Raw genomic sequence first — 27980 nt, 5'->3', positions numbered from 1 at the left:
TTCTCTTTGTTATACTGCATGACAATAGAAGAGAGAGACCAAACAACATGTGCAAAAGGTATATACTGCACCTTTCTTTAGTTGTAACAAGACGAGATCAGACAATTAGGCACCTTTCTGGGATCTCTTGGAGTGGGCCCATTTAATCCATTCCCTTGCTACTGTGGGCCCATTTCAATATATATATATATATATATATTTATTATTATTTATTTAATTTCTTTTCATGGATGATGGATGTGAGCCTGTGCTCCTTGGAATTGGGCCATTTGTATGGGCTATTTGAGTTCTATTAGGTACCCAAATGTGGCCCACTTATAGATTAATCATGTATCTAAAACCCAAAATAGATTCGACTACGAGGGAGGTGGAGACGATGACGAAAAGTCACTTCCTATCCTCCCTCTTCCGCCGCCGGAGCCACTTCTCCTACTCCTCCTCCACCCACTTCCTTCCTTTCACTTCCCCTCATCTCACGAGATCACTCTCCTCCACAACGGAAGATCCGCCCCAAAACCCGGAAGTGACAGCTCGCGAAATTCTGAAAACGATCCTTCGCCGGCCACGTTGGGAATCCACTCTCCTCTCCGACTTCCCAGAATCCACTCTCCTCCATCCCGCTTGCCGCCGTCTCGTCCTCCAATCACTCTCCTCCGCCCACCCCCTCCTCTCTATCCGCTACCTCCTGTTCCTCTCCTCCCACTTCCCCAATCCCAACCCCACTTCCTCTTTAGCCGATCCCGCCACATCCTCCCTCCTCCTTTCCTCTCTCTCCCGCTCCCGCTTCTGGAAACCCGCCCTCCTCCTCCTCCAATCGAATCCTCCTCTTTGCGTCCCGAATCAACCCGATCTCCATTCCTTCTTCTTCCTCCTCCTCCGCCGGGACCACGACCTCCTCGACGAAGCCCTCGACGCCATCTCTCACCTCCATATCCATTCCAACTTCTCCCTTTCCCTGCCCGCTTGGAATTACGCTCTCCGCGCATCCCTTAAATCCGGTCGGACCGACCTTGTCTGGCGCGCGTACGAGATCATGATGAAATCCGGCGTCGCCGGAAACGCCCCCACAGCCGGCTACCTCATTCGCGCCTTCTGCAAGGAAGGAAGGCTGCAAGAGGCATATATGCTTCTCCGCGACGCTGCGAGGAATGGCATCTTGCCCAACGTCGTTGCGATCAACGCGTTGATCTCCGGGTTCTCGCGGGATGGAAATTACGGTAAGGTATCTGAACTTCTCCATCTCATGATCGCCGGCGGACGAATGCCGGATGTGTTCACTTACCAAAGTGTGATCCATGGACTCTGCCAAATTGGCATGGCGGAGGAGGGGTTTAGGATTTTTAATGAGATTAAGGTCAGGGGTTATGCGCCAGGGGTTGTTCCTTATACTACTATGATTGATGGATTTTGCAAGATGGGCAGGATGGATGATGCTTGGGAGCTCTGGGAGGAGATGATGGCAAAGGGAATGGAGCCGAATGAGTACACCTACAATGCCATTGTTGATGCATATTGCAAGGCCGGCGACATGGAGCGTGCCAGGAAGATGTATGAGGAAATGCGTGACAAGGGATTCAAAGAGAGCACCGTGAGTTGCAACACGATGATTTCTGGATTTTGCTTGCACGGAATGATGGGCGATGCTGTCAAGATGTTTAAGGAAATACCTGCAAAGGGCTTTGGGTGTGATGTGATTACCTACAATACATTGATTCAGGGGTTTTGCAAGGTTGGGAGGAGAGAGGAGGCGATGGAGCTTTACCGTGAGCTTCTTTCAGTTGGGCTGGAGCCAAGTGTTTCGACTTACACTCCTCTGATCGAAGCAATGTGTGAAGAGGGCAATGTGATAGAGGCGACTGAATTGAAGAGATCAATGGAAGCCAGGGGTTTGGAACCTTTGGTTTGCACGAATGATTACGTTATTACAGGGTTCTGCAAGTTGGGCAAGGTTGAAGAAGGAATGACCTGGTTGCTATATATGTTAGGGAATAATCTGAAACCAAAAGGGAAGACAGTTCACACTTTGGTAGAATCACTTTGTTCACATGGTCGGGTGGATGATGCTTTGCTGGTGGTAAATGCTATGTTTGAAATTGGCTACCTTCTAGGAAGTTCAGTTTGTTCTATGGTCGTTAATAAACTTTGCCCTCAGAATCATCACCATGCTGATGAGATTTTGGAGGAGATCTTGGTGAGAAATTAGTTGCATTGTCCAGCCTATCCAATCAAGATTGATGCTCTAATCTGTAGCAATGTCATTGCACTTTGCAAGGTCGTCTCAAGACTTCCTATTGATGAATATTGGCCAAAAGTTGAAGTCGGAGCATTAATGTAAGCTGCTGAGGCAGGTTTAACATCAAGAGGAGCCACTTATCATTCTTTACCTTCTTGTGTATGCTTGTGCGCATGCAAGGGTAACCTTCAGATGGAGAATCCTTTCACTATTGAAGCCAGAAGCTGAGATTGTGACCTTGTTATCCAATCATCACTCAGAATCCATGTGCACCAGCATGAGAGTGGTGCCAGATTATGTGGAGGGTGTTAGTAAGACATAAATCAACTAACTATGCCAAAATCTTACTAGAGTTGGTGGTGATGATCCTATTTCATCTAAAAATTAAGTTTTGAAGGCTGTCTGAATTTGGATTTCAGGCCCTGCTCTTGTTCAGCATGTTAGCAATTAGTCTCATCCTTGATCTTCTAATGGAATTCTTATTCTCTTCTAGTAAAAATCAGGTGTGTTTTTCCGTCCTATTTCTTTCCTCTTATTTAATTTTATTGAGTTTTTCACTTCTGATGCATTACCGTTACTGTTAGCAATGTAATTAAATTTCCCATGCTTGATCCTTGTTGTGTCATACTTATAGGGAAGCTGAGAAGCTCTAGAGAGTACGGAATGTTTAAGTGAGAGGATTTTTGATATCCTGTTCATTAGCTATTTAGCTTATGATATAATACTTGCTCAATTGTTAACTTGAATTGTCGCTTTCTAGTTTCTAGTTTTCTTTTATCGAAAACAAGGAAGGCTCTAGCAAAGATATAAGAGAAATTCTGTTTTGAACTTTTGATCTCAGAGTTTGTTGCATGGTTTCAACACAGTATTTGTTGTCATAATAGGATAGTCTACTGTGTGATCTGGATAACTGGGTCTTCCATGAACTTAACCTTCTAGTAAATGCTACTTCGTGCACTAAAATTGGTGACTATCCTTGTTGCTGACAAACTCACTGAAACAGACACATAATAGAATAAGAAATAATTAATGTTCTGTGAGGTAAATCATCAAATAAAATATGACATTACCAAGAAAAGCACACTTTAGATACTGCTGCTCCTAGGTCCCAAAATATGGTTAGGATATTCCTTATCATAAGGAAAATGAGCCTTCATTTGTAGACCCCTTCTTCTCTGTTCCTATTTTCTCTACATGGAAAACTCTTATGTAGCTCGGCTGTGGAGCAGTTTGCTCAATACACAAAGTAATGATCATAGATAGGGTATGAAAGCATTTAATACTAAGTACATAATTACACACGCTTTCAAGTTTCTCACATGTCACACCTGTAGCTTTCTAGTAGTCAATTACAGTAGATTTGTTTAGTTATCCTTACATATCTAACCATATCAACTGCACACAAACAGAATAAAAGGAGGAAAGTATAAAAAGAAGGAAATGACCCTGAGCAGCTGGAGAAGGAAAATGACTTGGGTACTGTCTTAGTGTCTTTTGTATAGGTTTGTTTTCATGTGATTCTGAACCATTTCCACTGGGTTTTTGTCTGACTACCATGTTTTATTTGACATGCAGAGCATTTAGTGAAATTTCGCAAACAATATAACCTCTAGATAAAATCATAAAGGGAATGAGAGGAATTACTGGCTACCTGTGAATTCCAAAGTACCACTACTAGAACTGGATATTTATTTGTTGGCTATTTTTCTTTTTCACTTGTTGTCTATTGTTGATAGTCTGATAGAGCGAGCTATATGCTCTACTGTTGCTACCATCAAATTTTTATACTCTCTACATTATGTTATTGGTTCTTTAAGGTAAACCCATATTGGTGAGTTTCTATCTATCATCTTCTCTTTCTATGTTCATGGTGGTTTTTCACCTTATTTCTATGGTCTGTTTAGAATTAACCTATAAGATGGAAATATAAAACATCTATACATTGTGCAAAGTCCTCTAATATCGGGTCACCAAATAATACTCTCCATGAGGAATTTTTACTGGATGAAAAATATAGCAAAGCCAGTATCATACGTGCTACCTCATCAAATTAAAAAGGCCATGGCCCATGAATTAATGATCCTCAAAATTACCGTGTAATGTGAGCTTGTTCTTATTCTGGAGATCAAAATTTTCAATACAAGTGCACCACTTTAGATCGTCAAAATCCGAATTGGTTAGAGTGTTCGCATCCACAACAGGTGGGTAGGAAGAAACAACTTAATTGAACTAACGTTCATCTTTTCTGAATATATATAAAATTATAAAGATATGAAACGAGTTATAAACTTTTTTATTTTCATTTTTTTATGTTATCGTTGAGTGACGAATAGAGACAAGAACGATGTTGCCAGGAATCGGTCTTGGAGGTGTTCAAAGCTAAAAAGTTGTTTTCTGAGAGCAACTCTAATCAGGCTCTAAATTTTGAGCTTCAATAGGGCTCTAAAATTAGTTCCAAATTTGGAGTTAGTAATAGTGGGGCTCCAAATTTGGAGCCCCACCGTGAAAATAGAACCCGGCTCTATTTATCATTTCAATCTTTTTAAATATCAAAATTGTCCAATAATTATTACATTCAATAATTTTAATTTCATTTGTATACTTTATTAAATAATTTAGTTAGTTAAACTGAGTATATAATTAGTTTTACTAATCAGTTTTTAACAAAAATAATATTATTGGAAAGGTCTAGACCTTTAAAATGAGTCTAATATTAAATTATTTTTGAGTTAATTTAAATTTTAAAATTTTTATTATTTATAAAAATAAGCCTAATAAATTGTGTCCTAAAATATAATTACTTAAAATTATTCTCAATATAAATATTAATTATTAAAATATATTAGATATGAAATACATTAAACATGAAATACATTAAAAATGAAACCGGAACATCTATTGTTTTTATTATGTTTGGTTAAGTTCTGTTTATTTTATGTAATATAATTTTGATATTTTTAGTTAATGACATGTAAAGTTTATTTCAATGTTTATTTCGTGTAATGTAATTTCGATGCGTTTAATTAAAAAAATTAATAATTTAAAATTACTTCTGAAACTATTAAATATTAGTCTTATTTTAAAGATCTTAATGAGAGTTTTCTAACAACATATTTTTTATTAAAAAATAATAACATTAAAACAACTTATTAAATAATTTAAAATAAATTAATATAATAATATATATTATATTATTATTTTAATATATATGGCTCTTGCTCCATTTTTTGCTCTATATTTAGAGATTCTTAATTACAAACCTTTTTTGACTCGGTATTTTAAGTATTTTATAATGCAAAATAAAATTGTCCCCTAAAAATTAATTAAAGAAGCGTGAAAATGCTACATCAATCCCTAATTAAATCATTTATTATAGCAATTAGTCTTAGTCTTTGTCTTCCACTCGTCCTCGCTAGATTGATTGCCTCCATTAGGATGGATCGTCTGGTGCGCGTCGACGTGGAGGAGGTGGAGATCTACTACCGTCCATCCGAGCGCTGCTGCTGCTCCTCCGCCGCGTTCCGCGTTATCAACCTCATGCACACCATGCATGTCGCCATCCACCTCTCCGTCGCCACCAACCCCGACGCCTTCTCCTTCTCCCCTTCCTCTGTCTCCATCCTCCCTCCTCTCTCCTCCGCTTCCTTCTCCCTCTCCCTCTCCCTTCTCCTCCCCTCTTCTTCTCCGCCTCCGATCTCCGACTCCCTCCTAGTCCGCTCCGCCCTCCTCCCCACCGGAAAGGCCGACTCTGCCGCCCTCCTCCGCCTATTCTCCCTCCCCGCCGTAGGAACTTCGGTCTTTCGCGATGCTTCTGTCCCTATCGCCCTCGTTGGCCCTCACTTCTTGGGTGCTTTCCTCTCTCTGACTTCTTCTAGTCCGACGGAAGATTCGTTGGCAACGGAGTCCATCATTTCTAAGGCCGCTTCCGCCTGCTCTCCCTCCGATTTATCCGATCTCCTACTCTGCGCCGCCGCCGATGGTAACCCCCGCTTCGTCTCCGCCCTCCTCGCAGCCGGCGCCGATCTCGGTTCCCGCTCCGCCGACGGCAAATCCGCCCTATCCCTCGCCGCCGCCTCCGGCAGCGCAGACGTGGTCGCGTCCCTCCTCTTCGCCGGAGCCGTAATTGTCTCCGCCACAGATCCCGGCGGCCGGACGGTTGTCCACGCGGCCGCAGCCGGAGGGAACGCCGAGGCGCTCCACCTATGCCTCTCCGCCGGGGGAGATCCCGACCGCGCCGACGAGCTCGGCTGGACGCCGCTCCACTGCGCCGCCGCAGCCGGATCCCTCGCCGCCGTCGAGGTCCTCCTCAGCTGGTCGGCGTACGACCCTAGGCTCGCGCGCATCAGGGACGGGAGGAAGACGCCGTTCGATGTGGCGTTGGAAGGAGGCCACGGACACCTCTACCGCGCGCTCCGGCCTGGGGACGAGCTCCACCGGGCGGCTCGCGGCGGGGATGCTGAGGGAGTGCGGCGGCTCCTCCAGCGAGGGGAGGCGGTGGACGGTGGCGAGCAGAACGGGTGGACGGCGCTGCACGTGGCGGCGATGAAGGGGAGGGTGGAAGCGGCGAATGCTCTTATAGCGAATGGCGCACGTGTGGACGCGGTGGACCATAGGGGGTACACGCCGCTAAAGTGCGCCATGGAGGCAGGAAACGCCGACGTGGCGCTCAGCCTCCTGGCGCACGGGGCACGTGCGGGGATGAAGCCATCGAAGGGTGCCAGGCTTGCCGTTTTGGAGGTCTCCCCTTCTTTTCCAATCTAAACCCCCTCTCTGTAACGAAATAACAATTCGGAGGACGACATGGAAATGCCTTCGTGCTACGAGCAGAGCCCCAAGACCCAATCAATTTGTGATGTTTACCAAGGGCCCGGTAGATGTGCTTGTGATTTAAATTTAATTTGAGCTTGACGAGCAGTGTTGGGCTTCAAGCTTGATGTGATTATTGTCCAATAATAGACCGAGAGTTGCTCTCTACTAGACATGGAGGCGGCTAAATTTTTTAGCTCGTTTAAAGCAAACTAGTCAGTATTTATCATCAAAATTAAACGAGTAGTTTAATTACGAAATCCCACTGTGTCGAGTGAATTTAGGTTGTAAGTGTGGAATACTTGTTCTCAACAAAATCTGGGAAAACCAAAACAATATCTTCCAGTCTCAAAAGCATTTAATAAACCCCGAAACTTTTCAAAGAATTTGGATGTGTCATTCTAAATTACATATTAGTTATTACCCTTGTCATGATTGACAGTTACATCATTGATAAAGAGCAGCGGAGGCATCAATATTTACTAACTAATTCGAACTTCCCTTGATCTACGGTAACCTAAAAACTGCTGCTTTCTAGGCCTGCTTGCAATACAACTGAAGAACTTGTCAAGCCCCAGGGCATTCAATTCTGATATGATACAAGAATCAGCAACAACAGGGAATGTCTGCTCTTTTCTCAAAAAGAAAACAAAAGAGAAAAAGGGAATGTCTGCTCAGTTCCTACTGTGTAGAGTCACCAAACAAACACCTCCTCATTGTAACTGCAAATACCCCAGCCTTGTGAGGATGGAGGAGAATGATGCATGCCGTAAAGCACATAACGACACTGACCATCAGAACCACAGCAATGCGTGTTCTCATGACACTGTTGGGAAAAGAAAGATCCCATGATCGACCATGCCATTTGACACCAGGCCGTGGATAGCAACATTGTCTGTGTGTAACATCTTTGGTTACAAGAGGGATATTATCGTCCACTTGAAGTGCTGTAGTAGAACACAAATCATCTTCATTTCTCGCCCCTTCCTCCTGCAAAGGAATCAACATATTTCTTCTGTTATTCACCGCTGCAGTTGTGGATAACTAAAAACAACAAAACGACATGATCATATTATGACAACTATCTTGAACTTCAGATTCAGAATCAACCAAGTAGTTGTATTGAAGTATGCCTATGACTGCATAACAGAGGAATTGAATAGAATATTATAATCATTTTCAATTAAAAGTATCAACATTTTCTCCTCACATAGGTTGGTATCAGTAATTGCATATAGAAGATCAAACAACTTTCGTGATGCTAGAATCAAAATATTGCAGCTCAGTATCCACAGGCTATGCTCATTTGCACATCTACTAGGGCTCCTCAAGAAAATTCAAATGTATTACCTAAGTAGACGCAATATGAACTGGAAGTTTGAAACGAATTCACATTAATGCACCACAAGTCACTGGATGATTTATCATTATAAAATGCAAGGACAGAATAAAAGGTGTAAAAGCAAATAATAGGTTCACCAGAACAATATTATAATGCAAGTGATAGTTATCTTAGGTAATAATCTGCAACAACTCTCATATAACTATAACAGGGACAGTTATTTTAGGTAATAATCTGCAATGACACTCTCATAGAACTATAACAGTGACCCTATTTAATTGCGCAAACTACATTAAGTATGCAGTTTGTTCACAATAAATGGCAATACCATGATTTTATATGAGAGAAGAGATGCTACTGAAACTACTTTTAACCGAAACAGATGACCATATTGACTTCAACAACAGAGTAACATTCAGTATACAGGGATGATAGAAAAGTTTGACACCAGATATATGTATGACAGACTTACTTGATGTAGAGAGGGCAAGCATAATGGGTAAAGATTGCCCTTAAAATTGTTCTGTGGAATGAGAGTTCCATGGATGGAGTTCATTGAATCTAGTCCTGGTATAGCATCCTGTAGGGTTCTGTAACATATGCTTTTCTTGGCATCGTTTACATACCCTACAAATAGCTCCATATCAGCATCATGTCTCAGCCTGTCCAGATTAGAAAAGATATCCCTGCCTATTTGATTTTCCAAAGAACGCAGCATAATTTCCAGAATGCTGACACACTTATTCTGTACTAAGAACCTTAATAAACAAGTTAATCTCTGGGTATTTGTCGAACTCAAAATGTTTTTGCTTTCACCCAGATGAGGCTGCTTTATTGACCATGCAATGTCCAACAGTAGTTCTGACATTGCAGTTCGTTTTGATCTGGTGAGTTCACAAAAATCTGGAATAGCACCAGTAACTGCATGTCCAGATAAGTTATTTCCATGGGAAGGTCCAATGAGTGCCTCCTCTATCCTCTCTAGTTCAGAACAAATATGCTTGCTACCAAAAAGGACAGGCACAAAGTTTGATATCCCAGACATGTTTTCAACCTGCAAAAGAGGCTAGACTTGGTAAGTTCCACAAACATATCCATAAGAATTCCAATGGCAATTTAATTGAGGTATAACTGTTCTTTTCCTATAAAAGTAGCATACTACTGAGATTTTAGGAGAAAAATTCAAAATAACTTCTGCAACAGAGAAACAAAAAGGCCGTGAAGCAATAAAAGAACACAATTATAGAATAAAGAGACATAGAGGAGAGGGGGGTTGGATTTGAGCAATTGTTCAGTTGCTACATAGGTAACTGAAAGCAAGAAAAGGACCAGATGAGAAATGGTACATATTTACATCAAACAAATATTTTCACTAACCTCGATGAAAACAGGGCCAAAATCTTTTGCCTCTGAATTGGCTATATTTATTGTGAACATTTCATGCTCAGAAACATCCGCAGAGTCCCCTCCATTTTCATCATATGACCTCTTCCCACAAGTATCCACACGACAACAATTGTGCTTCAAGTACTTTCCATTAAATGACACAAGAGACCTGCCATAACAGACATAAACCCATTAAGCTTGAAATGCCTTTACTTCAGAGAAATTCAACATAAAAAAGAACTAAAATAAATGTCAACCTATGGAACAAAAGAGTCCATTTCCATCATAGTCTATATCCTCACAAACAACCTCAAGCATAAAAAAGTAATTCCGAGAAACATCATCAATGGGTGGGTGCTTTCACGTGATGTAATTCAAACTACATGTTGTTTAGATATGGCAATAATGTATTCTCATCAGTCGTTTGTCAGCACTTCCTGGAGTGAATTTTATAGCCGAAATATACATCTAACTTGAAAGTTTTAAAGAGAGGAAATAGGGGGATGTTGCTGAAAGGAACCAACGTATTAAAGGGATTTTTATGCTCTGCTCCCCCTTGGCAGAGTCCTTTTAAAGAGATATTGAAGGTACCTTTCCTATAAAGGTAAAGCCTGTCCCAAAGGCCATTCCTTGCTCCTCTAAGAGTTTCAGATCGGCTGAAAAAGAGTTCAAATCAAGAGGATTGAGACAAGATCAGGGTTCATCTCTCTCTCTCTCCTCCCTCTGTGTGTGTGTGTGCGTGTGCGCGCGCCGCTTAAAGCCACCACTGCTTGCCGCCGCTAGAGAGAGGAGATGATCTAGAGAGGGAGAGAAGGATGGATTTGAGGATTAGGGCTCAGATTGAGAGAAAAGGAGAGAATGATGAATTTGATTTATTTTTAATTGATTTGTCCTCTCTCACCCATAAGGAGCAGATCTTTTCCGCTATGCTATAGTGGGCCCCTGGCCCACCAGCCATGCACTGGCAAAATTCCAGGTTTTGGGGGCGGCTACTAAGGAGGTAGATCCCGGTAACTTTCAAAGCACTGAAAGGAATGATCAAAGCAGCAAAGAACATATTAATACATGACAAAACAATCCCTTCATATCAACTACACAAGACTTTTAAACACCTAAATGATTTATGATTACCATGATTTAGAAAACAAGCACATGAAACATTTTTTTGGACCACAACTACAAATCTTTCTCCCAATATTATTCTCTTCGGCTAGTTATACTTTTCCTCCATCCAAGATCCAAATTAATAAGTACAGAATATCATATCTACTTCTTTAAGTTTGTCAAAGTAAATCTTTGCACGGATATTTTTGGATCATCTTATACAATCTCATTTAGTGCCAACTAACTTATGATGAAGTTTCAAGTATTTCAACTCTTGGACTGGTAGTATCAAAACTAAACGATGGCAAGCGTGATCCTCTATCATCTAAAATAAATAACAACCTACTTAAGTACATTTAGAGTAAGATGGAAAAACTTGATATCTATAATTTTCCAAGATTGTTATTAAATCATATAGCATAAGTTGTAAATTTACAAATACATACCGAAATTTAGGCTGATCAAGATAACTGCCACAAAGAACAAACTTGATAGGTTTTCCAACTTCAAAATAGGAAGGGTGGACATAATGAAGCTTAGGAGCCTGTACCTCCATTTTGATGTTCATCAATAATGTTCCATCTAAATATAAATAAAAAGGACCAAAATTAATCATCGCATGTCTCATTTCTTAATCCCCAAGAAAAAGAAATAAAGAGGGTAGTAAAAATGCTTCAACCTTCAAATGCAATTGGAAAAGAAACTTGTATCATATGCATCATGTATGTTGGTATTCCATGATAGCAGATGACAACAACTATTTGGGATTGCCAAGGCTAGCAATATAATTACTTTTTCTCCGGTAATAGCGGAACAAGAGGTAAAATTTCTATCCCTATTTAAACAACTCTAATGAGAGTTTCTAAGTGTTCATAATATCATCTGTCTATGATCACCTCATAAAAGGATAAAGCATCAAGACCAATAATACTTCAATTTCTTTAAACAAAAATAGAAAGTAAAATCACTATAATAACAAAGAACCTTGGGTTAATATAAGACTCTCAAGACTTGACTTACATTTATGAAACCCCATGAACATGGACAAGAATATGGAATATGAACATTGGATAATATAGATACACTGACATGTCAAACTTAAAATACAAAGAAACAATGTTGTAGAATAAACATATAAAGTTATGAATAGTTAAATTAGAGGAAGTATGCTAAAAGAAAGTAGGTGATTCCAAACCAACAACTTTTGATTTTTGGATATAATGTCCTCTTAATTTGCCAATAGAGATCATAAATTTTCAGATAATTAAGTCAAGATCATTTGGAAATGGCAAAATAAGCAAGCATAAATATCAATTTTCTCAACAAAGTTAATTGTAACAGATGCTAACAGAAACTAGGTGCCATCAAAAGAAAAACACAATTTGATGAGATAAGAGAAGATAGCAAGTAAATTTATGGTTACCTAGTTGTTAACTTGTTACTGCTTCAGAAACAAAGAAAAATATCAAAAGGCTGAATTAAAGAAAGAAAACAGAGTAAGAAGAAGATAAAATGGTAATAATATTTGTTAGAACGAACCTTTCAAAATCTGAACGATCATATTACTCAGGTAGATGAGAAAGGTCCCTCTTCCAGACAACAAACTATCAGGTGCATTAAGCAAGTCTCTGACAAGATGAGCTGCATCTGAAGATAACTGTGAAAAGCAAATATAAAATGTAATTATTACAAGAAACAGAAAGTTGTGCTTTGCTTTTATACAATACACAAAAGAGAAAAAAAAAGATCTGGCAATAGCAGAAATGACTTCAGTTCACCCAACTAAGAAGAGATACAGAGTTGTACTGCTTTACATAAGCCTTTCATAGTTTCAGCATGTAATTCAAATGAACTGGTATGCATTACACAGTCCTCACTTGTATATCACATAGGCATTTACACATTTAATTATATATCACCATACATCACTCTAAATCAATCTGTCGGGCAAAATTTTGATCTGTAGGATGAAGGAAACAAACAGTTCAATTAACTGGCTGTGAATGTGTTGAGTGACCCTAAACAATCTTGCAAGAATTGAAATATGAATCAAATAAATCCTACCATCAGCGCGAAGCAATATGGTTTCATCGTCCTAGTATGTCAATAATACAAAAACACTTCAATGTAACTTGAGCTCTAAATGGTAACAGCACCATCTGAAACCCAATTCAAATATTCCATCTACCATCTGAAATCCTGAACCCCAATTCAATGCACATTGCAATTGCAATCTTTAAAAGTTTCATGTCAATGATACCAAAAATAAAGTACTGAAGACCTGCAAAAATACCCAACGCACCAACCAGAGAACAACATTTCAATTGAATTAAAATGCAGATTATATCTTACGTGCCTTATCCCACATAAACTGAGGCATCGCAATGAACACAGTCAAGATGGTACATCCGGGACGAATATAGCCCTCCAACTCAACAGGCATGCTAGCCAACCATTCAAATATCTACAAGTCGATATAACATACTTAGATGCTTTATGAAGTGGTTCATCAAAAAAGTTGGCAACTATATTTGACACAACTTAAAAGTAATTTAAAGAGATACTTGGTGCCGCAGACGCCTTGGAAATTCTGCAGGGTTCCAATCGTACAGCTTGAATGAAATACGCCCTGTGGGGCACTAGAATAAACAAATGTACCATTACAATCACCGCAGAAAGGTCAGGAATAGGACACAAAACTATATTAGATCACTATGAAAGTGTTCATTATAGTTGCAAAAGTAAAGTTAAGCAACTAGTTGAGACAAAAGAAATAATTAGTCTACCAGAGATGAATAAGTGCTCTTGTTGTCACCAAATGTAGAAGAAAATGAAGGCTTGGAATTCTCTGCTTTTCCATCTACACAAGCTTCAGCAGAGGCTGCAAAAGATACAACACTGTTGCTTTGGTCATTCTGCAAGCTGGGCAGGGAGCAGTCAGGAGATTCCTGTCCATCTTCAGACCCCAATGGTGCTTCTCTGCCCAAAATCTTGTTGCTAAGTATTGTATCAACTTTCTCGCATGCAAATCCAAATGGATCCTCTGCATGTACTAAAGAGCAAATGACAAAGTAAGAAGATATCAGAGGCCAAAATGCACTGTGAAAATCTCAGGAGCTAAGATATGAAGCACAAACATACAAGGAACTATATGTTTTAAGAAATAAATCAAGTATTGCAATCTTTAGCAAATTGAAGAAACTACTAAAAAAACTGCTGACATAATCAGAAAAGTTTCCAAAGAACATCTCGAATGGCCTTCAGACTATGTTTCTTGTACATGACTTCCAGATATAGTTATAAAGGAAAATGAAATACATGAAAAATTATTTTCAATTTCCTAGATCCCTTAAATGGGGACAATTTTTCTGCATAATATTCAAAAATGTCTTGTCATCTCCTCTACTATTTAGGACCTAAATATAATCAGAGATCAATTGCCTAGAAGAGTAAAATGTACTAAGTTCTCAGACTTGAAACCACAATTTACAGAGAAAAGCATTAATGCTCAAAACTTAATTTACCTTCCCTTGGTTCTTTATCACAGTCGACATCAGCTAGGAAATCTACTTGAGCTTCCATTTCATTCTCTGGTGTGCTTCTAGAATCAGCAGGCCGCCGCCTCCTCCTTTTGTTGTGCCGCTCTAGTTTTCTCCTACAACTACGCTTGCCTTCATCAAAATCTGGCAGTATGTGGAACCTGAAGTATAAACAGAAAGAAAAATAGAATCAGGGATTCATGGTAATGTGTCAAATTTAGCATTGATGCAATTACACAATTGTAAAGATACAAATTCTAGAACATATTTTACTGATAAAACAGTCATCTTAAGTTTCATAATCAGAAAAAATATGTTTCGCATAAAACAGTAGAAGTTTGCCCACTTATTCAAGGTGCCTTAACATCTGAAAGGAGCTTACTGACCAAAAGACAAAATTGTCTCATTATGTAGTAGTATTATCAATGATTTATCTCCATAAGGAATTAATTTTAAGGAATACTTAACTACTTCTTTGAGCACTCGTAGACAGTTTGCAATTAATTGAAAGTCACAGTTGTCTAATAACTGAAATGATATCAAGTAGTCAACTAAACAAGCAACCAGAATTAGTGGATAAGTCACTCAAATGTTCCTAAATTAAGATTTGACTGGTCGTGGAACATACTATCTAAAACCTAACCATGTTGTTTAATTTAAGATGAACAGCTTAATTTTGTGTTAAACGTCTCTTGTGTGCCTTCAAAATTGAACCCTTCATTATCTACACAATTTATAACTTGTATTGGAAAGTGCAAGAGAGTTCAATTTCAATTTTATGCATAAACCAAATTGTTTTCTCTGTATCAACAAATCAACCATCCACCATTTCATTTTAGTGAAAGATTCATCTACCAAGATCCTTTTGCAATTAGTACATTAATTGACAGGCACACATGAAAAGTGCAAAACGAAATACTAATTTCATTTAATGTAATATTAAGGAACAAGGATGCTCTAACATCTGACTGAGACGCTTTTTTTTTCCTTCATACTAAGAGGTTATTGAATCTCACTGACAATGTTGGGAACAATCAAAATCTAACCAAGCTATAAGATTTATTAAGAAGTGATTATCTTACTTTCCACACTGCTGGCAATACCGCTTGTGCTCCCCATCGAGCACCACGGACGACGCATTGGCACACCGGAGACAAACCCTATGCCTCTTGTGATACCCTTTCAGTTCCCTGATATCCGCCTCGCACCCCGGAACCTGGCACCTCAAGGCTCCCGCCGACGCTCCATTGCTCCTCACCCGCTTCCTAGCCCCGGCCACTATCTCTGCCACCTCCTCCTCCTCCACCTCCTTCTCGTCCATCTCGGGGCACGAGCAGGGAACCCTCCCCGCCAAATAATTAGGGCATATTAACCTCGGATCCCTCTTCCGCACCCGGCTGGCCGGCTCCGTCGCCGGCGACGGCTGCGACTCTTGCTCTGGCTCCGGCAGCGAGAGCAAAGGCTGCTCCGCAGGCATCGTCGACGCAGGAGGTGGCTCCGATAGGGCCTCGTCAGGACTGCCCCAGGGGAGGATCAAGGGATCCTCCTCGTTGCTGACAGAGAAATCGAGAAGGCTGTCCCAATCCCAGAGCGCCGTCGATCCATCGGCGGCGACGGAGGGAGTGAACTCCATTTCTCGAAACCCTGATCCCAACACTATTCGGAGGGAACGGATTCAGATCCGTAATAAGACAAGATAGGGAAGGAGAAGAAATCGGTATAACGCAGAGGGTGGTTGGTGGAAGGAAGAAGAGAGGAGAGGAGAGCGGTTGCGGGTGAGAGTGGGAATCTTGACGCAAAGTAGCCCGCAGTTGGTGGTGATGTCGCAAGTGGGACCCACGTCCCTCGACATCCACGGGATCGGGAATATTCGCTGTTTGGATCATAACAGCCGATACACGATTTGTTCCATCTCAACCGTCCATCTATATTTGGACGGCGATCATTGGGCGATAGAGCGTGGTCGACACGCGATTCGGTGAATCGCCAATTTTGGTGGGACATCCATGTCGACATTTTTTAGCTAAGATATTGGATTATTGGATAGTCGCTTGGCGTAAGGTAACGGCGACCGTTCTTTACAAGGTTAGCATTTGAGGCTTATACATAGATAACATTTTGTATAATCCTCTTATTTTGGATAATATTTTCTGGGGACATTCATTATTTCATAAGTACATACTAATAAAAAACAAAATTCTTGGTTCGAAGGTGAATTTTATTTTAAGTTCAGGAAATGTATAAATAATAAAAAAAATTATCAGAAAAAATAATAATTTAGGAGATCTAAGTAAAATATATTATTATTATAATTATGAACCCTGTTCTTGTGGATATAACAGTGCTTATCACAGACAATATCATGATTCATCCTCCTCTTTTTTATAATATTTATGAGAGTTAGGTAGTCAATCTGGATGATAAAGATTTATCTAGGACTCCCCACCTACATAGCCTTACCCAAACAAGTATCCCCCCCTTCTTCAAGAATTAGAATGCAAGAAATGACCCCCCAGCACACGCACAATTTACACTCATTCACAAGCCTGGCAAGCCAAACATACACTTCTGGAGTCTGGTGGTTGCCATTTGACCCAAATGGATGCAGACCAAGCAGCAGAATACATGTTGACCTCCTCATGCTCCTAGTATTTATTAGTTGGTAAATCCCACTCCAACAATTTAGCTACATCAAATCTACCCTTTTGAAAACTCTGATATAGCAAGTGGAACAACTGCATAACAGTAGAAATCCAACATTCAGTGTTTGCAAAACATGAGACATTGCCAAGCCTGCACCCTTGTTGTTGACAAGTAGTCAGTGTTTCTAAGAGAAATTTCAAGCAAATATATTCTGCACTTCCAAGCATTTCATAAACACACACACACACACACACAGATAAACATCAAGAAATGAAGGAATCAACCACACATTCTTGGACATGTTGCAAGTCCAAAATAATTGGACCAAACAAATACAAAGTCATAATCATGAACAGTATCACTACTTCTGATCCACAAGAACTCCATTAAGTATCCAATTAAAATGTAGTTACATGCTTATGTGATATAACCCTTATCAGATTACATCTTGAATTTACCATGAGAAGCAAAATATTATAATTGCAGGAATGCCTTGCAACCCATAACATAAAATCTCAATCCAAATAAGCAATTACACTATACAAACTCTCCAACAGCAATCCAGTATAATCAATAAAAACAATTGTTTTCGAACAATCCCAATGGTCCCAAATGCATGACCACAAACACAAGCAACAGCAAACATGAGTACTAGACAAACTTTCCTTTCAAGAAAAAAAGCATCAATAGTAATCCAAAAGTAGCTTATGAACACCAAACCAACTAGCAAGTGGGAAAAATAACGCACTAATTTACATTTCATATAGACCAGTAAGCTTTACAAAAAAAAAGCCTAATAGTGGATAACAGTTCTATCTCACCTCCTTCATGAATAGCTAACAATAAGAACAACTAGTTCCGAACAGAAGAAAATTCCAGCTTTGACTTGCACAAAGATGATAATAAATCATTAACTTGGCCATCAAGTGGCGCAAACGTACTAATGAGCATGAGAAATTCATCCAAAGCATCAAACTTTAGCATCAAAATGGATAAGACCATTGAACAAAATAAAACTAATTTCATGGCCACAATTACTGAGTTACTAACCATAACTTCTACAACCAGCATGTTACTACAAGTGAAACAACAAATCTCTGGAAGAACTACTGTAAGATTAGAGAAAACATGTAAAGATAACAACTTTAGACCTAGAATATACAACAAAAGCAAGGAAAGCAATCTTTATCAAGCCAAAAGGAATAGAAACTAACATGAATATAATCAGATTCTTACTATATTAACAGAGAAACATCATCACTACATGAAGTATCTCCACTACATCAAAAGCAAACCCTATCCATCACCTAAACCAAAAGAGCACTTCTAAAACTCCTGCGAGGCTGACCCAATCTCTCCCTTCCCCTTCCCCTGCTTCTTGGGCAACAGGGTTTGATGGATATTAGGCAAAACACCACCATTCGCAATCGTCACCGTCCCTAAAAGCTTACTGAGCTCCTCGTCATTCCTCACCGCCAGCTGTATGTGCCTCGGCACGATTCTATTCTTCTTGTTATCCCTCGCCGCGTTCCCCGCCAACTCTAACACCTGGAACAAGTACCAAAGCGCATCAAAACGACGGAATCAAGAGATTAAAGATTAAGAAAACTTATCGCGACGGGGAGGCGAGAAGAGACTTCGGCGGCGAGATACTCGAGGACGGCGGAGAGGTAGACGGGAGCGCCAGCGCCGACGCGCTCGGCGTACTTGCCAGCCTTGAGGAAGCGGGCTATTCTGCCGACGGGGAACTGGAGACCGGCCTTCTGTGATCGGGAGACGGACTTGGAGGACTTGGGCTTTCCTCTCCCGCCCTTGGTCGAAGCCGCGGAGCTCATCGCTGCTGTAACGGCACCTCGGACTCGATCTTCCCCTCTTGCTTCGCTTTGGTTTCTGCGTTCGTTCGCCTCGGGCGGTTTGCCTGATCGGAGGAGAAGCCAAGAAAGGGAAGGGTAGCGCAGGCCGGAGGGTGAATATGAAAGGGAGGAGAGACTGACTATGATTGGTTAGGAATGGATTCGCGGATCGCCAGCGTGGAAGGCTCTTTCGTTCTTTCCGTCCTTTCTCCAGAAGTTTGCTCGGGTCCATAATACAATTAAAATATATAAAAAGTAAAATAATGAGAGAGAGAGAGAGAGACTCTTAACAATAACAAAATTTAATTCATGAAATAACAACGGTGCCTGCATAAATACTATATATATACATCCCTTATCCGACCGAATTTTTTCTAAAAGACTATCAAGATCGAGATCCGAGCATTTTATTAAATGGCTAGGTGGAGTAGATAAAAATTTTCTATCCCTATTCCTCGTTTGAAGAGTATTCTCATTGTCGCCTCCTTTCCTCCGATCAAAGCTCCGACTCTCTCGCTCGATTCTTTTATATCCCTAAATATAAAATATTATTTGTATTTTTTAAGTTGATAAGTGTAGTAAAAATCAGTCCTGAACTCAGCTCAAAGGACCTTTGGTTTCGGTGCATCTCAAGCCAAGGCCCAACTCGGCCCAACGTCGGCCTGCAATTGGCTCTATGATTTGAGCTCGAACTAGGCCCACATGGGAAGAGTTCATCTCTACGCTATCACCAGTTGGGCCCTGGGGGCCTGTCCCAGTCTCACAGGAAAAGTTAAAGTTGTAGGAAAAGTCAAGATGACGCAGGCTGAGAGTATGCCCCTAGATTTCTACTAGATTTGCTACTACTGCAGATGAATTCTAAGACTTTTCCAGAATTCTAATACGATAATTAATCTTTAACAGACATCATATTCTTTTTTTCTTTCTCTCTCTCTCTCTCTTTTCTCCCTCAGTTTATTGTATATTTTAATAGAAAAATTAAACGGACAACGATGTATATATATATATATATATAATTTGGGACATGATTGGCATTTTATGTAACAACGAGGGTGCATGAGGCAAACCAATCATAATTTAACTTGTGATTACGCCTTGGAAATTGAAGAGAATGTGTGGGTGTGCCCACATGTCGGCGTTGTATTAGAGCAATTAGGCTTTCGATCGTCGTTTTCTCCCTTGTTTGTCCGTCCCCATGCACTCACTCCCTATTCCCTCGTGGAACCGAATAGTCACCACGTCAACCCCGGCCCACATTATTATACGTATATATATATATATATATATATATATATATCCTCTCACCTCCAGTGAGCTTATCCTCTAAGATCATGAACTGAATCCAATCTAGAGATCTACCTTCAATACACTCCAAATTACGTACAAATATAGACTCTGGCATATATGTAGTTGAAGTTTTCATCAACACTAGAAGGTATAAATGTATCCCATATATGGAGCTTCATACTTTATACTTTGGAAGCAATCACACTTCACTACTTCAGTGAAAGATGTGAAAAATAAAAAAAATAAAAGGAAGCTTAAAGGCCATAGCAGATCTTGCGGGTGATCTACTTGCGGTAAAATTTGGCAGCAAGCAAGCAATCAAGCTACAGATGACCTACAAGGACAATGATGGCTACCAAAAAATTAAAGCGAAAGGAGAATAAATTAAGATGAAAACCAAACGAAGAAGTATTAAAGCAAAAGAACGTGATTTGACCTGTCCTGGTCATGCATATATAAGCCCCGAATTAATTAATGGGCTTAGTCTTAACATGGTATAATTAATTAAACTTGCCTTTATTACTTCATCAGTTATGAGTACAAAAGTAGAACAATCTCATCTACTTGAGCTTATTAATTACGTCAATTCACTCCCATGCAACTTCACTAATTAATCGCCATCGTACGTACCTCTAGCCAACGAGAAACCAACAAGAAGAAGAAGAACAAATCCAAGCACATAAATCTCACCATATCCTCTCAATTACCTTTCTTCCTCCTCCTCCTCCACTGCCCATCCTAATCATCCCCCTCCACACCCTCCCCATCTCCGCCACGGCGTCCTCCGCCGGCAACTCGAACCTGCAACAAGGGCAAGTGTTACTCTTCCTCAACCACCCCAAAGCGCACTTCCAATGGAAGTGATGCCGGCACGGCAGCTCGCACACGTCTCTCCCTCTCTCCATCTCCTCCTTGCAGACGGCGCACTCCTTCCCTCCTCCCTCGCTCTCCACCGACGGCAGCCCCACCACTGCCGCTGTGGAAGCCTTCCCCCCGGACGCCACCTCCAGAAACCGCTCGCACTTGGCGGCGACGTCGACGTAGTGGCTGACGACGGCCCAGCTCGTAAAGCCGAGGCCAGAGGGGGTGAGGGTGGAATCGAGGAGGTGGTTTTTCACCCTGGAGTGCCAATCGAGGTGGGAATTGGTGGTGGGGTCATAGGAGTCGCACATAGCGAAGAGGAGGAGGGCCGCGTCGAGGTCAGGGAGGCGGAGACGGTGGGGGAGGGGGGAGGAGAGGGAGGGGAAGAGGAGTTGGAGGTGGCGGAGGAGGAGGCGGGAGAGGAGGAGGGCTTTTTGGGGAAGGGATAGGGTGTGGAGGTGGGAGATGGCGAGGGAGAAGTGGGGAGGGGAGAGGAGGAGGAAGGCGAGGCGGGAGCGGAGGAGGCGGAGGTCGGAGGAGAGGGAGAGGACGAGGTCGGAGAAGGCGCGATGGGGGAGGGAGAGGAGGGCGGACATGATCGACTCAGAGGCGGAGGAGGAGGAGGAGGAGGAGGAGGAGGAGACTTCTCCCATTGAGATTGGGATTGGAATGTGGAAAGGAGTGTTTTGGGAAAATTTCTAGGAGTTTTTGGGAGGAGTGGTGATGACTTGTGACTACTAGCGAGGAGGAGGTAGAGAGACCGAAAGTGTACTTGGGATTCGAGGGAATGACAGATGGGTCCCGTGCCATCTGTCTTGTTAGTTTATGATAGTATTATGTTTGAAACTTCCATTTTACACCTTATCCTATGTGTTTATTACGATTCACACCTTGATAGGGCATTGTTTGTGATTTGATGAAGTTGTCGGAGTCGAGTTAGAAATACGGAAATAGTCAAAAAGATATAATGTAAACCGCAATAAACACGTTTGTCAGGTTGCAAAATGAAAAATGCCTCCTATTGTCATGATCCAATTATGATCATATACGTCCTTCTTTACCGTTAACCATTGGTCCATTGCATATTATTCTCTCTTTTTTCTCTTTGTGTGTGGAAGAAAGCTCGTAGAACGATGATATCATTAAGGTTTAAATATCCAATTATAACTTAACACATAAGACCAAAAAGAATAGATAGAGCAACAGAATAATTCTGGACGCAAGCCCACACTTACGCCGAGAAACAGACCGAACAACACTGGAGTCTAAAGAAATTCTAAAAGTAACAAGTACTCATATGCAATCAAAAGTAGAAGAGGTAGAATAATAACTTTGGAAACAAAAAAAAATAAGTTTAATAAGAGACTCGAAATGCTGAAAGCTCTTCAATTGATCTGGACGTGGCAAAAACATAAACTTAATTAATTAGATTCGAGTCTAAGCTCTTTTGACATCACTTGAAGATCAAACACACAAAAATTTAAATAAAAAAATAAAGGGAACTCAAGCTTCGTAAGTGTAGAGAAAATTTTCCTCTCTTTGCTTAGCCACTTGGAGGAAATTTAAATGCTATTTTTTTTCAAACAGATTCAATGCTTTTAGGCTCTGTTTGACAACAACTTAATCCCAAATTTTAATGTCATAAAAAAATGTTGAACTAAAAAAGTGATAAACTCTTTAACTTAGTCCCTCACTCTTTTATCGCAAAAGAAAAATGACCAATTTGTTCTTGGTAATATATTAGAACGACCAATCTCTATCCAGTGTAAATTTAGGCACGCACATTGTTATTTAATTATAATATACTTAGTAATATATTAAATTATATTTAAGTAAAAATATTTTAATGTAGAATGTTTATCTATGGTGTTATTTATGATGACATTTATATGTTGTATAAATTATGGTGAATTAGATTAAATTAAACTTTTGGCAAAGAATTTTAAATTAATCATGAGAAGATTATATAATAGTTATAAAATGAAAATAATTATTTAATTTAAACCTATTTTCCATACATATACATATATATATAGGTAAATACTAGAAAAAGAGTAATAATATAATTTGATCATTTTTATCTCTTATTCCAACTATGGACTGTCAGTCTATCGCAACCCAAACACCATTATTATCCAATACTTATCTCAATTTCTCCAACCAAATATCTAAAAATAATATGATAAAACCTCTAGTTATTCCAAGATAAATCCTCATTTTATCTCGATTCTATTTTTTTTTTCTTATCCTGGCCCTTTATTGTTCTATAATCTAGGTCAACCTCGCTACGAACCGTGGATCATATAAACAGAAGTGCAGTGCTGTTAGCTAATAATCTAATAACAAAATTTACATTGAGTCTTTACAGAGCTAAGTGGATGAAGACAGACTCCCTCCTGCCACTCTACTAGTCCAACGTTCCTATGACATGATCTTAAGAGCTTCCCTGGTCTGCCCAAGGATGTTAAACACAGTTGCTGCAACATGAGACGGTGTTAAGCCAGCCTCAGCTAATTGATCAGCAGGCGATCCATGTTCGATGTATCGATCTGGAAGTACCAAGGGCCTCCACTGTACCAGAGAAGTTATAAATCAATGTTACTAACACTGCACCAAAGAAAAGGGAGAAAAAAGAATCATATCATAAATTAATTTGTGAAGGGAGGGATGCTCTACCTTGACTGTACCATCAAGGAGACCATCAAGGGCCAAGAACTGAGCAACATGAGAACCAAATCCACCAATAGATCCTTCTTCCACTGTGATCAGGACTTCATGTGATTTAGCTAATCTTCTGATAAGAGCTTGATCCAAGGGCTTGCAGAATCTTGCATCGGCCACAGTAACTTTAAGACCATGTTGTTCCAGAAGAGAAGCTGCGGCCAAGCAGCTTTGAACAGCAGCTCCATATCCCAAAAGAGCCACCCTTTCACCCTCGATTAGTAGCCTGCCTTTTCCTACCTGCAAATGCTTGCTGGTTGTAATTTTTCCGAAGATATGTAGACACAAAAGCTAAGTAGAAATAATGGAATTATGTGCGTACCTCAAGTGGAATCCCCTTGTTCCCTGGGGGCAAGGGGACACCAATACCATTCCCTCTGGGATAACGGAAACAAGAAGGCCGATCATCGATGGCTGCTGCAGTAGCAACCATATGAAAGAGTTCAGCTTCGTCTGAAGGGGCCATGACAACCATATTAGGGAGACAAGCCATGTATGTGACATCAAATGATCCACAGTGAGTTGGTCCATCAGCGCCAACAAGCCCTGCTCGATCCATCGCAAATCTCACCGGGAGATTTTGCAAGTCCACATCATGAATTACCTGCATGGATTTAATCAAAATTTTCACTCATACTTCAATAAGCGCATTGGCAAGGTTGGATAAAGTTGCACAAACAAAGAATTCAGATAAACAGTGCGCAAAAATAGCATGGTGGAGAAAATGACATGCCTGATCATAAGCCCTTTGTAAGAATGAAGAATAAATTGCGCAGAATGGCTTAAGACCCTCACAAGCTAGACCAGCTGCAAATGTGACAGCATGCTGCTCAGCAATTCCAACATCAAAGCACCGTGTTGGAAAGCGGCGGAGAAAGTAATTTAGCCCGGTTCCTCCTCCCATTGCTGCATGAATTGCAACAATATCTTTGTCCACCTCTGCCTCAGCTACTAAAGCTTCAGCAAAGTAATTTGTATAAGATTGAGTTTTAGCAGGGGACTTGAATTGCTTCCCAGTTGCTGGATCAAACTTGGTGACACCTGCGTATAAGAGGTATTACTATAAAGCTACTGGAATTCCTCATCATCAGCAAAACCATTCCTCATGCTCAAATAATGAGTTTACAGTATATTATAAGCTTTGTGTACTTACCATGATACTTATCTGCTGCTCTCTCAGCATACGGATATCCTCGACCTTTCTCAGTTACAACATGGATAAGAACTGGACCTGTTGTCTTTGTGCTCTTGACCTCCTTAAGAATTGCAACAAGGTCATCAATGTTGTGACCATCCACTGGGCCAATGTAGTAAAGACCAAGCTCTTCAAACAAGGTCGAACCCGATCCACTGATCATTCCTCGAGCATATTCGTCAACTTTTGCAGCCAGTTCATGCATTGACCCACCGATTTGCTTAGTCATTCCCTAAAACACTTCAAAAAATCTGATTCAGATTTTGCCCAACCAGATGAGACAGGAAGGTAGGAATTAATGGACCTTTTGAATTCTACAGCCAAATGCATTTCCATAATTTGCCTTACCCAGTAGATTATAAAGGTGATATTTATTAGGTGAAAAGAGTTGATGTTCATAAAGAAGGTCTAAGAAAATGAGTTGAAGAAACTTGTGATTTAATTTTTGGCAATATACGGAAACCAACAAAATGAAAAATTGGCACATAATTCCAGTACTATAGAATCAAAACATTTTCCTACTGAGAATCATCTATTTTCTTAAGCACGAAAAGTAGAAAAGGATTATTATTCCTATAATCTGCCTTCTATATATATATGTATATTAGAGAAAACCCTTAATTGAAACATTAAACATCACATCGTCGGAAGCAGATCATCAAGAAAATAAGAAAGCTATCCTTCATAACAAGCTAATGACTATAAATATTACCTTTGCTACCTCCCTCAGTTCTCGTAGAGGCCTGCTGGACTGCAATTTACTGAGGGCACTGCTCAATGCTCCAACTGGTGGAACAGGCCCATCAAGAGTTGCTGTGGGCAGAGAAACCTGTTTGTTATCATTCAGTATGACAATCATATCAGAGTCGAGATACCCAGCATTATTCATAGCTTCATAAGCTTGCCCAGCAGTCATGGCTCCATCTCCTATCACTGCAATCACATTGTTTTTTCTGCCCTTGAGGTCCCTTCCGACAGCCATCCCTGCTCAGCATGAGGCAAATGAAGAAATAATAATATCAATATCCAGCAATTTCAAGAATGGCATGTAGAAAATCATGCCAGCATAATTGGTTCTGATTTTTTCTTTAACATTTTCTGTTTGAGTGCATAAAGAGAGGAGAATAGGAAAGCAATGTTACCAAGAGCTGCTGAAATACTGGTGGAACTGTGACCGGTACCAAAGCTATCATGCTCACTCTCAGAGCGCTTGGTAAATCCAGACAAGCCATTGGTCTGCCTCATTGTTGGCATCATATCCCTTCTTCCTGTCAAGATTTTGTGTGGATATGACTGCAAAAAATTCAAATGCAATTCTTTGTTACAGTTCCGTTACATAATTGTGCAAATCTTGTAAGCAGATAGATATAAAGTTCAGTAAGGGCAGACTGTTACTTTCTATCATTATAGCATAGCCTAAAATAGTCATCTTTATTCTCTGTCAATAATAATGTAGTTTGTTGATGCAGGAAACATATTGTGGGAAAAGGGAGAGAGCAGAACCTGGTGGCCAACATCCCATAATATCTTGTCTTTTGGGGTATTAAAAACATAGTGGAGGGCCACAGTTAACTCAACCACACCAAGGCTTGATCCAAGGTGTCCTCCAGTCTTCGACACATGGAAGATGACATCAGATCGGAGCTCATCAGCGAGTTGCTTAAGTTCCTGCATATATTCAAATGGGCACACTTAGTGTTGGCACCGCCAAGCTCATTAGTTTATAGCATCGCCCCTCGTAAGCATTTCAGGGAACATCTGAAAGGCAGTTTCTTGCACTCTTCAGTTTACCTTAACTGAGAGGTTCTTCATATGGATTGGATAGTTGATTGTGTCCAAGAGAGGAGTTGGCGGTCTCTGTGCATGATATTCTCCTGCCTCTGACAGCGATGCACAAACACATGACTTTCTCCTAGGCTGCCAAACCAGAACCCAGAAAAATGTCATTTTTTTTCTTCCTACTGAAAACTTACAAATATCTAAATCTAGATCACTCCAAACACATTAAGGAATGGTAATTAAGTTACAAGATCATTCTAAGATTCCACCTAAACAGCATAAAGCGATGATGATTATAATCTACTACAAAGAAGACAGGCAGAGAGACATAACCTTGGAAAGCCCATTTTGATGCTTATGGGATTGGAAGTCAACCCCAGCAAGCAATTGGGTAGAGATTACCGTGCCCTTCTGTTGATGTGAAGCTGGTGCTCCAACAAAATGGTTAGGGAAAGAGAATGTGGAGAGAGCCATGGCAAGAGGTTTCCAAGTCCAGGAGTGGGAGGGAGGAAGAAGGAAGTTAGAGGGCAGCGTGTGTCTAAGGGCTCTATAAATATTGGAGCAAAGGAAAACAAGAGAGCACTGGGAAGTGGTTCCATTGAGTGGCTGCTATTAATTTTGTGTAACGCTTTGGACCCCAACTTGGATGCTTCCCCTGCCCATTTCCTACTATCACCTTGCTGCCCCTCCATCCAACCTTGAACACATGGGCAGGTATTGCCACTCTCCCTCCTCATTGGGCCACATCATCAAAGATGAAGAAAGGATAAGGTGCTTTTGATAAAATCTAGAGAGAAATGGAAAGGGTATTAGGAAAATATGAAAGAATACTAACTGTAATGGGCTTTTTGGGCCTTGGAAGATCTTTCTTCTTATCTTCCTTCATTTTATCGTCTGAAACTTTTCCTTGTCAAATTAATTGGCGTATTCTCTCTATCGTATCTTCCTCTCTCTTTTTTTTCCCTTTTTTTTTAAAGAAAATATCTTGTATTTCCATTTATGAAGGATCTTGTTTTTAAGAAAGAAGAAATAAATTATGGGCAATACTTTCCCATGAATTGAATCCACAACACAAGTGTTGTGAGGAAGCAAGATATATCACAATTCACAAAAAGATATAACGCACTGAATAATAATAATAATATAATAATATATATATACCATCATAGTGCACTAAATCCTAATAAGATTAAGGGTATTCATAGCCAATTAGGATGAAAACGAAATAGAC

At 40.3% G+C, this 27980-nt stretch overlaps 6 protein-coding genes across 9 annotated transcripts; 2 read left to right on the top strand and 4 right to left on the bottom strand.

Moving 5' to 3' along the window:
* The first annotated feature begins 366 nt into the window (after window positions 1–366).
* Window positions 367–4099, top strand: LOC140782864 (uncharacterized). Of its 2 annotated transcripts, XM_073129696.1 has the most exons (4): window positions 367–1222; window positions 1415–2736; window positions 3643–3709; window positions 3809–4099. In XM_073129696.1, the coding sequence occupies exons 1-2, from the start codon at window positions 377–379 to the stop codon at window positions 2201–2203; spliced, it is 1635 nt and encodes a 544-aa protein (XP_072985797.1). In that variant the 5' UTR covers window positions 367–376; the 3' UTR covers window positions 2204–2736; window positions 3643–3709; window positions 3809–4099. The 2 variants fall into 2 exon arrangements, with proteins under 2 accessions (XP_072985797.1, XP_072985796.1); XM_073129695.1 differs by having other exon boundaries at window positions 367–2736.
* Window positions 4100–5448: 1349 nt separating this feature from the next.
* LOC140781751 (protein VAPYRIN-LIKE-like) lies at window positions 5449–7251 on the top strand. Its single transcript, XM_073127932.1, has one exon. It carries the CDS (start codon window positions 5573–5575, stop codon window positions 6992–6994), a length of 1422 nt encoding a protein of 473 aa, XP_072984033.1. The 5' UTR covers window positions 5449–5572; the 3' UTR covers window positions 6995–7251.
* Window positions 7252–7379: 128 nt separating this feature from the next.
* On the bottom strand, window positions 7380–16179 carry LOC140781750 (squamosa promoter-binding-like protein 9). 3 transcript variants are annotated; one of them, XM_073127929.1, is made up of 10 exons: window positions 15493–16179; window positions 14396–14571; window positions 13658–13923; window positions 13436–13510; window positions 13228–13335; window positions 12411–12528; window positions 11318–11453; window positions 9759–9936; window positions 8854–9435; window positions 7380–8029 (listed from the first exon to the last, which is right to left on the bottom strand). In XM_073127929.1, exons 1-10 carry the CDS (start codon window positions 16041–16043, stop codon window positions 7721–7723), a joined length of 2499 nt encoding a protein of 832 aa, XP_072984030.1. In that variant the 5' UTR covers window positions 16044–16179; the 3' UTR covers window positions 7380–7720. The 3 variants fall into 3 exon arrangements, with proteins under 3 accessions (XP_072984030.1, XP_072984031.1, XP_072984032.1); XM_073127930.1 differs by having other exon boundaries at window positions 13658–13914; XM_073127931.1 differs by lacking the exons at window positions 13228–13335; window positions 13436–13510.
* Window positions 16180–18212: 2033 nt separating this feature from the next.
* LOC140782773 (histone H2AX) lies at window positions 18213–19404 on the bottom strand. Its single transcript, XM_073129546.1, has 2 exons — window positions 18691–19404; window positions 18213–18601 (listed from the first exon to the last, which is right to left on the bottom strand). Exons 1-2 carry the CDS (start codon window positions 18886–18888, stop codon window positions 18380–18382), a joined length of 420 nt encoding a protein of 139 aa, XP_072985647.1. The 5' UTR covers window positions 18889–19404; the 3' UTR covers window positions 18213–18379.
* Window positions 19405–20690: 1286 nt separating this feature from the next.
* On the bottom strand, window positions 20691–21825 carry LOC140782772 (E3 ubiquitin-protein ligase SGR9, amyloplastic-like). Its single transcript, XM_073129545.1, has one exon. The coding sequence runs from the start codon at window positions 21705–21707 to the stop codon at window positions 20880–20882; it is 828 nt and encodes a 275-aa protein (XP_072985646.1). The 5' UTR covers window positions 21708–21825; the 3' UTR covers window positions 20691–20879.
* A 1533-nt stretch (window positions 21826–23358) lies between these two features.
* On the bottom strand, window positions 23359–27417 carry LOC140781531 (1-deoxy-D-xylulose-5-phosphate synthase 1, chloroplastic). Its single transcript, XM_073127544.1, has 10 exons — window positions 27083–27417; window positions 26762–26887; window positions 26474–26638; window positions 26113–26263; window positions 25683–25954; window positions 24929–25202; window positions 24509–24816; window positions 24098–24379; window positions 23731–24015; window positions 23359–23625 (listed from the first exon to the last, which is right to left on the bottom strand). Exons 1-10 carry the CDS (start codon window positions 27221–27223, stop codon window positions 23476–23478), a joined length of 2154 nt encoding a protein of 717 aa, XP_072983645.1. The 5' UTR covers window positions 27224–27417; the 3' UTR covers window positions 23359–23475.
* Window positions 27418–27980: the final 563 nt, after the last annotated feature.

This window comes from Typha latifolia, chromosome 2 (genome assembly GCF_019914945.1).
Source record: "Typha latifolia isolate L0001 chromosome 2, TyphaL0001v2, whole genome shotgun sequence".
Taxonomy (NCBI): Eukaryota; Viridiplantae; Streptophyta; class Magnoliopsida; order Poales; family Typhaceae; genus Typha; species Typha latifolia.
The sequence above is the reverse complement of the archived record's forward strand: the minus strand, read 5'-3'. Positions and strand labels throughout refer to the sequence as shown.

Bases quoted from the DNA above. Each gene is read 5' to 3' on its own strand.
- LOC140782864 (XM_073129695.1), top strand. From the start codon at position 377: ATGACGAAAAGTCACTTCCTATCCTCCCTCTTCCGCCGCCGGAGCCAC.
- LOC140781531 (XM_073127544.1), bottom strand. From the start codon at position 27,223: ATGGCTCTCTCCACATTCTCTTTCCCTAACCATTTTGTTGGAGCACCA. The intron at 26,888-27,082 runs GTTATGTCTCTC...CTGGTTTGGCAG, and splicing joins ATCAAAATGGGCTTTCCAAG to CCTAGGAGAAAGTCATGTGT. The intron at 23,626-23,730 runs GTAGAGCATCCC...TCTCTGGTACAG, and splicing joins TCCTTGATGGTACAGTCAAG to TGGAGGCCCTTGGTACTTCC.
- LOC140782773 (XM_073129546.1), bottom strand. From the start codon at position 18,888: ATGAGCTCCGCGGCTTCGACCAAGGGCGGGAGAGGAAAGCCCAAGTCC. The intron at 18,602-18,690 runs GTCTCTTCTCGC...TACTTGTTCCAG, and splicing joins TCGAGTATCTCGCCGCCGAA to GTGTTAGAGTTGGCGGGGAA.
- LOC140782772 (XM_073129545.1), bottom strand. From the start codon at position 21,707: ATGGGAGAAGTCTCCTCCTCCTCCTCCTCCTCCTCCTCCTCCGCCTCT.
- LOC140781751 (XM_073127932.1), top strand. From the start codon at position 5,573: ATGCTACATCAATCCCTAATTAAATCATTTATTATAGCAATTAGTCTT.
- LOC140781750 (XM_073127929.1), bottom strand. From the start codon at position 16,043: ATGGAGTTCACTCCCTCCGTCGCCGCCGATGGATCGACGGCGCTCTGG. The intron at 13,924-14,395 runs GTAAATTAAGTT...TTTGCTCTTTAG, and splicing joins TGATAAAGAACCAAGGGAAG to TACATGCAGAGGATCCATTT. The intron at 9,937-11,317 runs GTATGTATTTGT...CTGTTATGGCAG, and splicing joins CTTGATCAGCCTAAATTTCG to GTCTCTTGTGTCATTTAATG.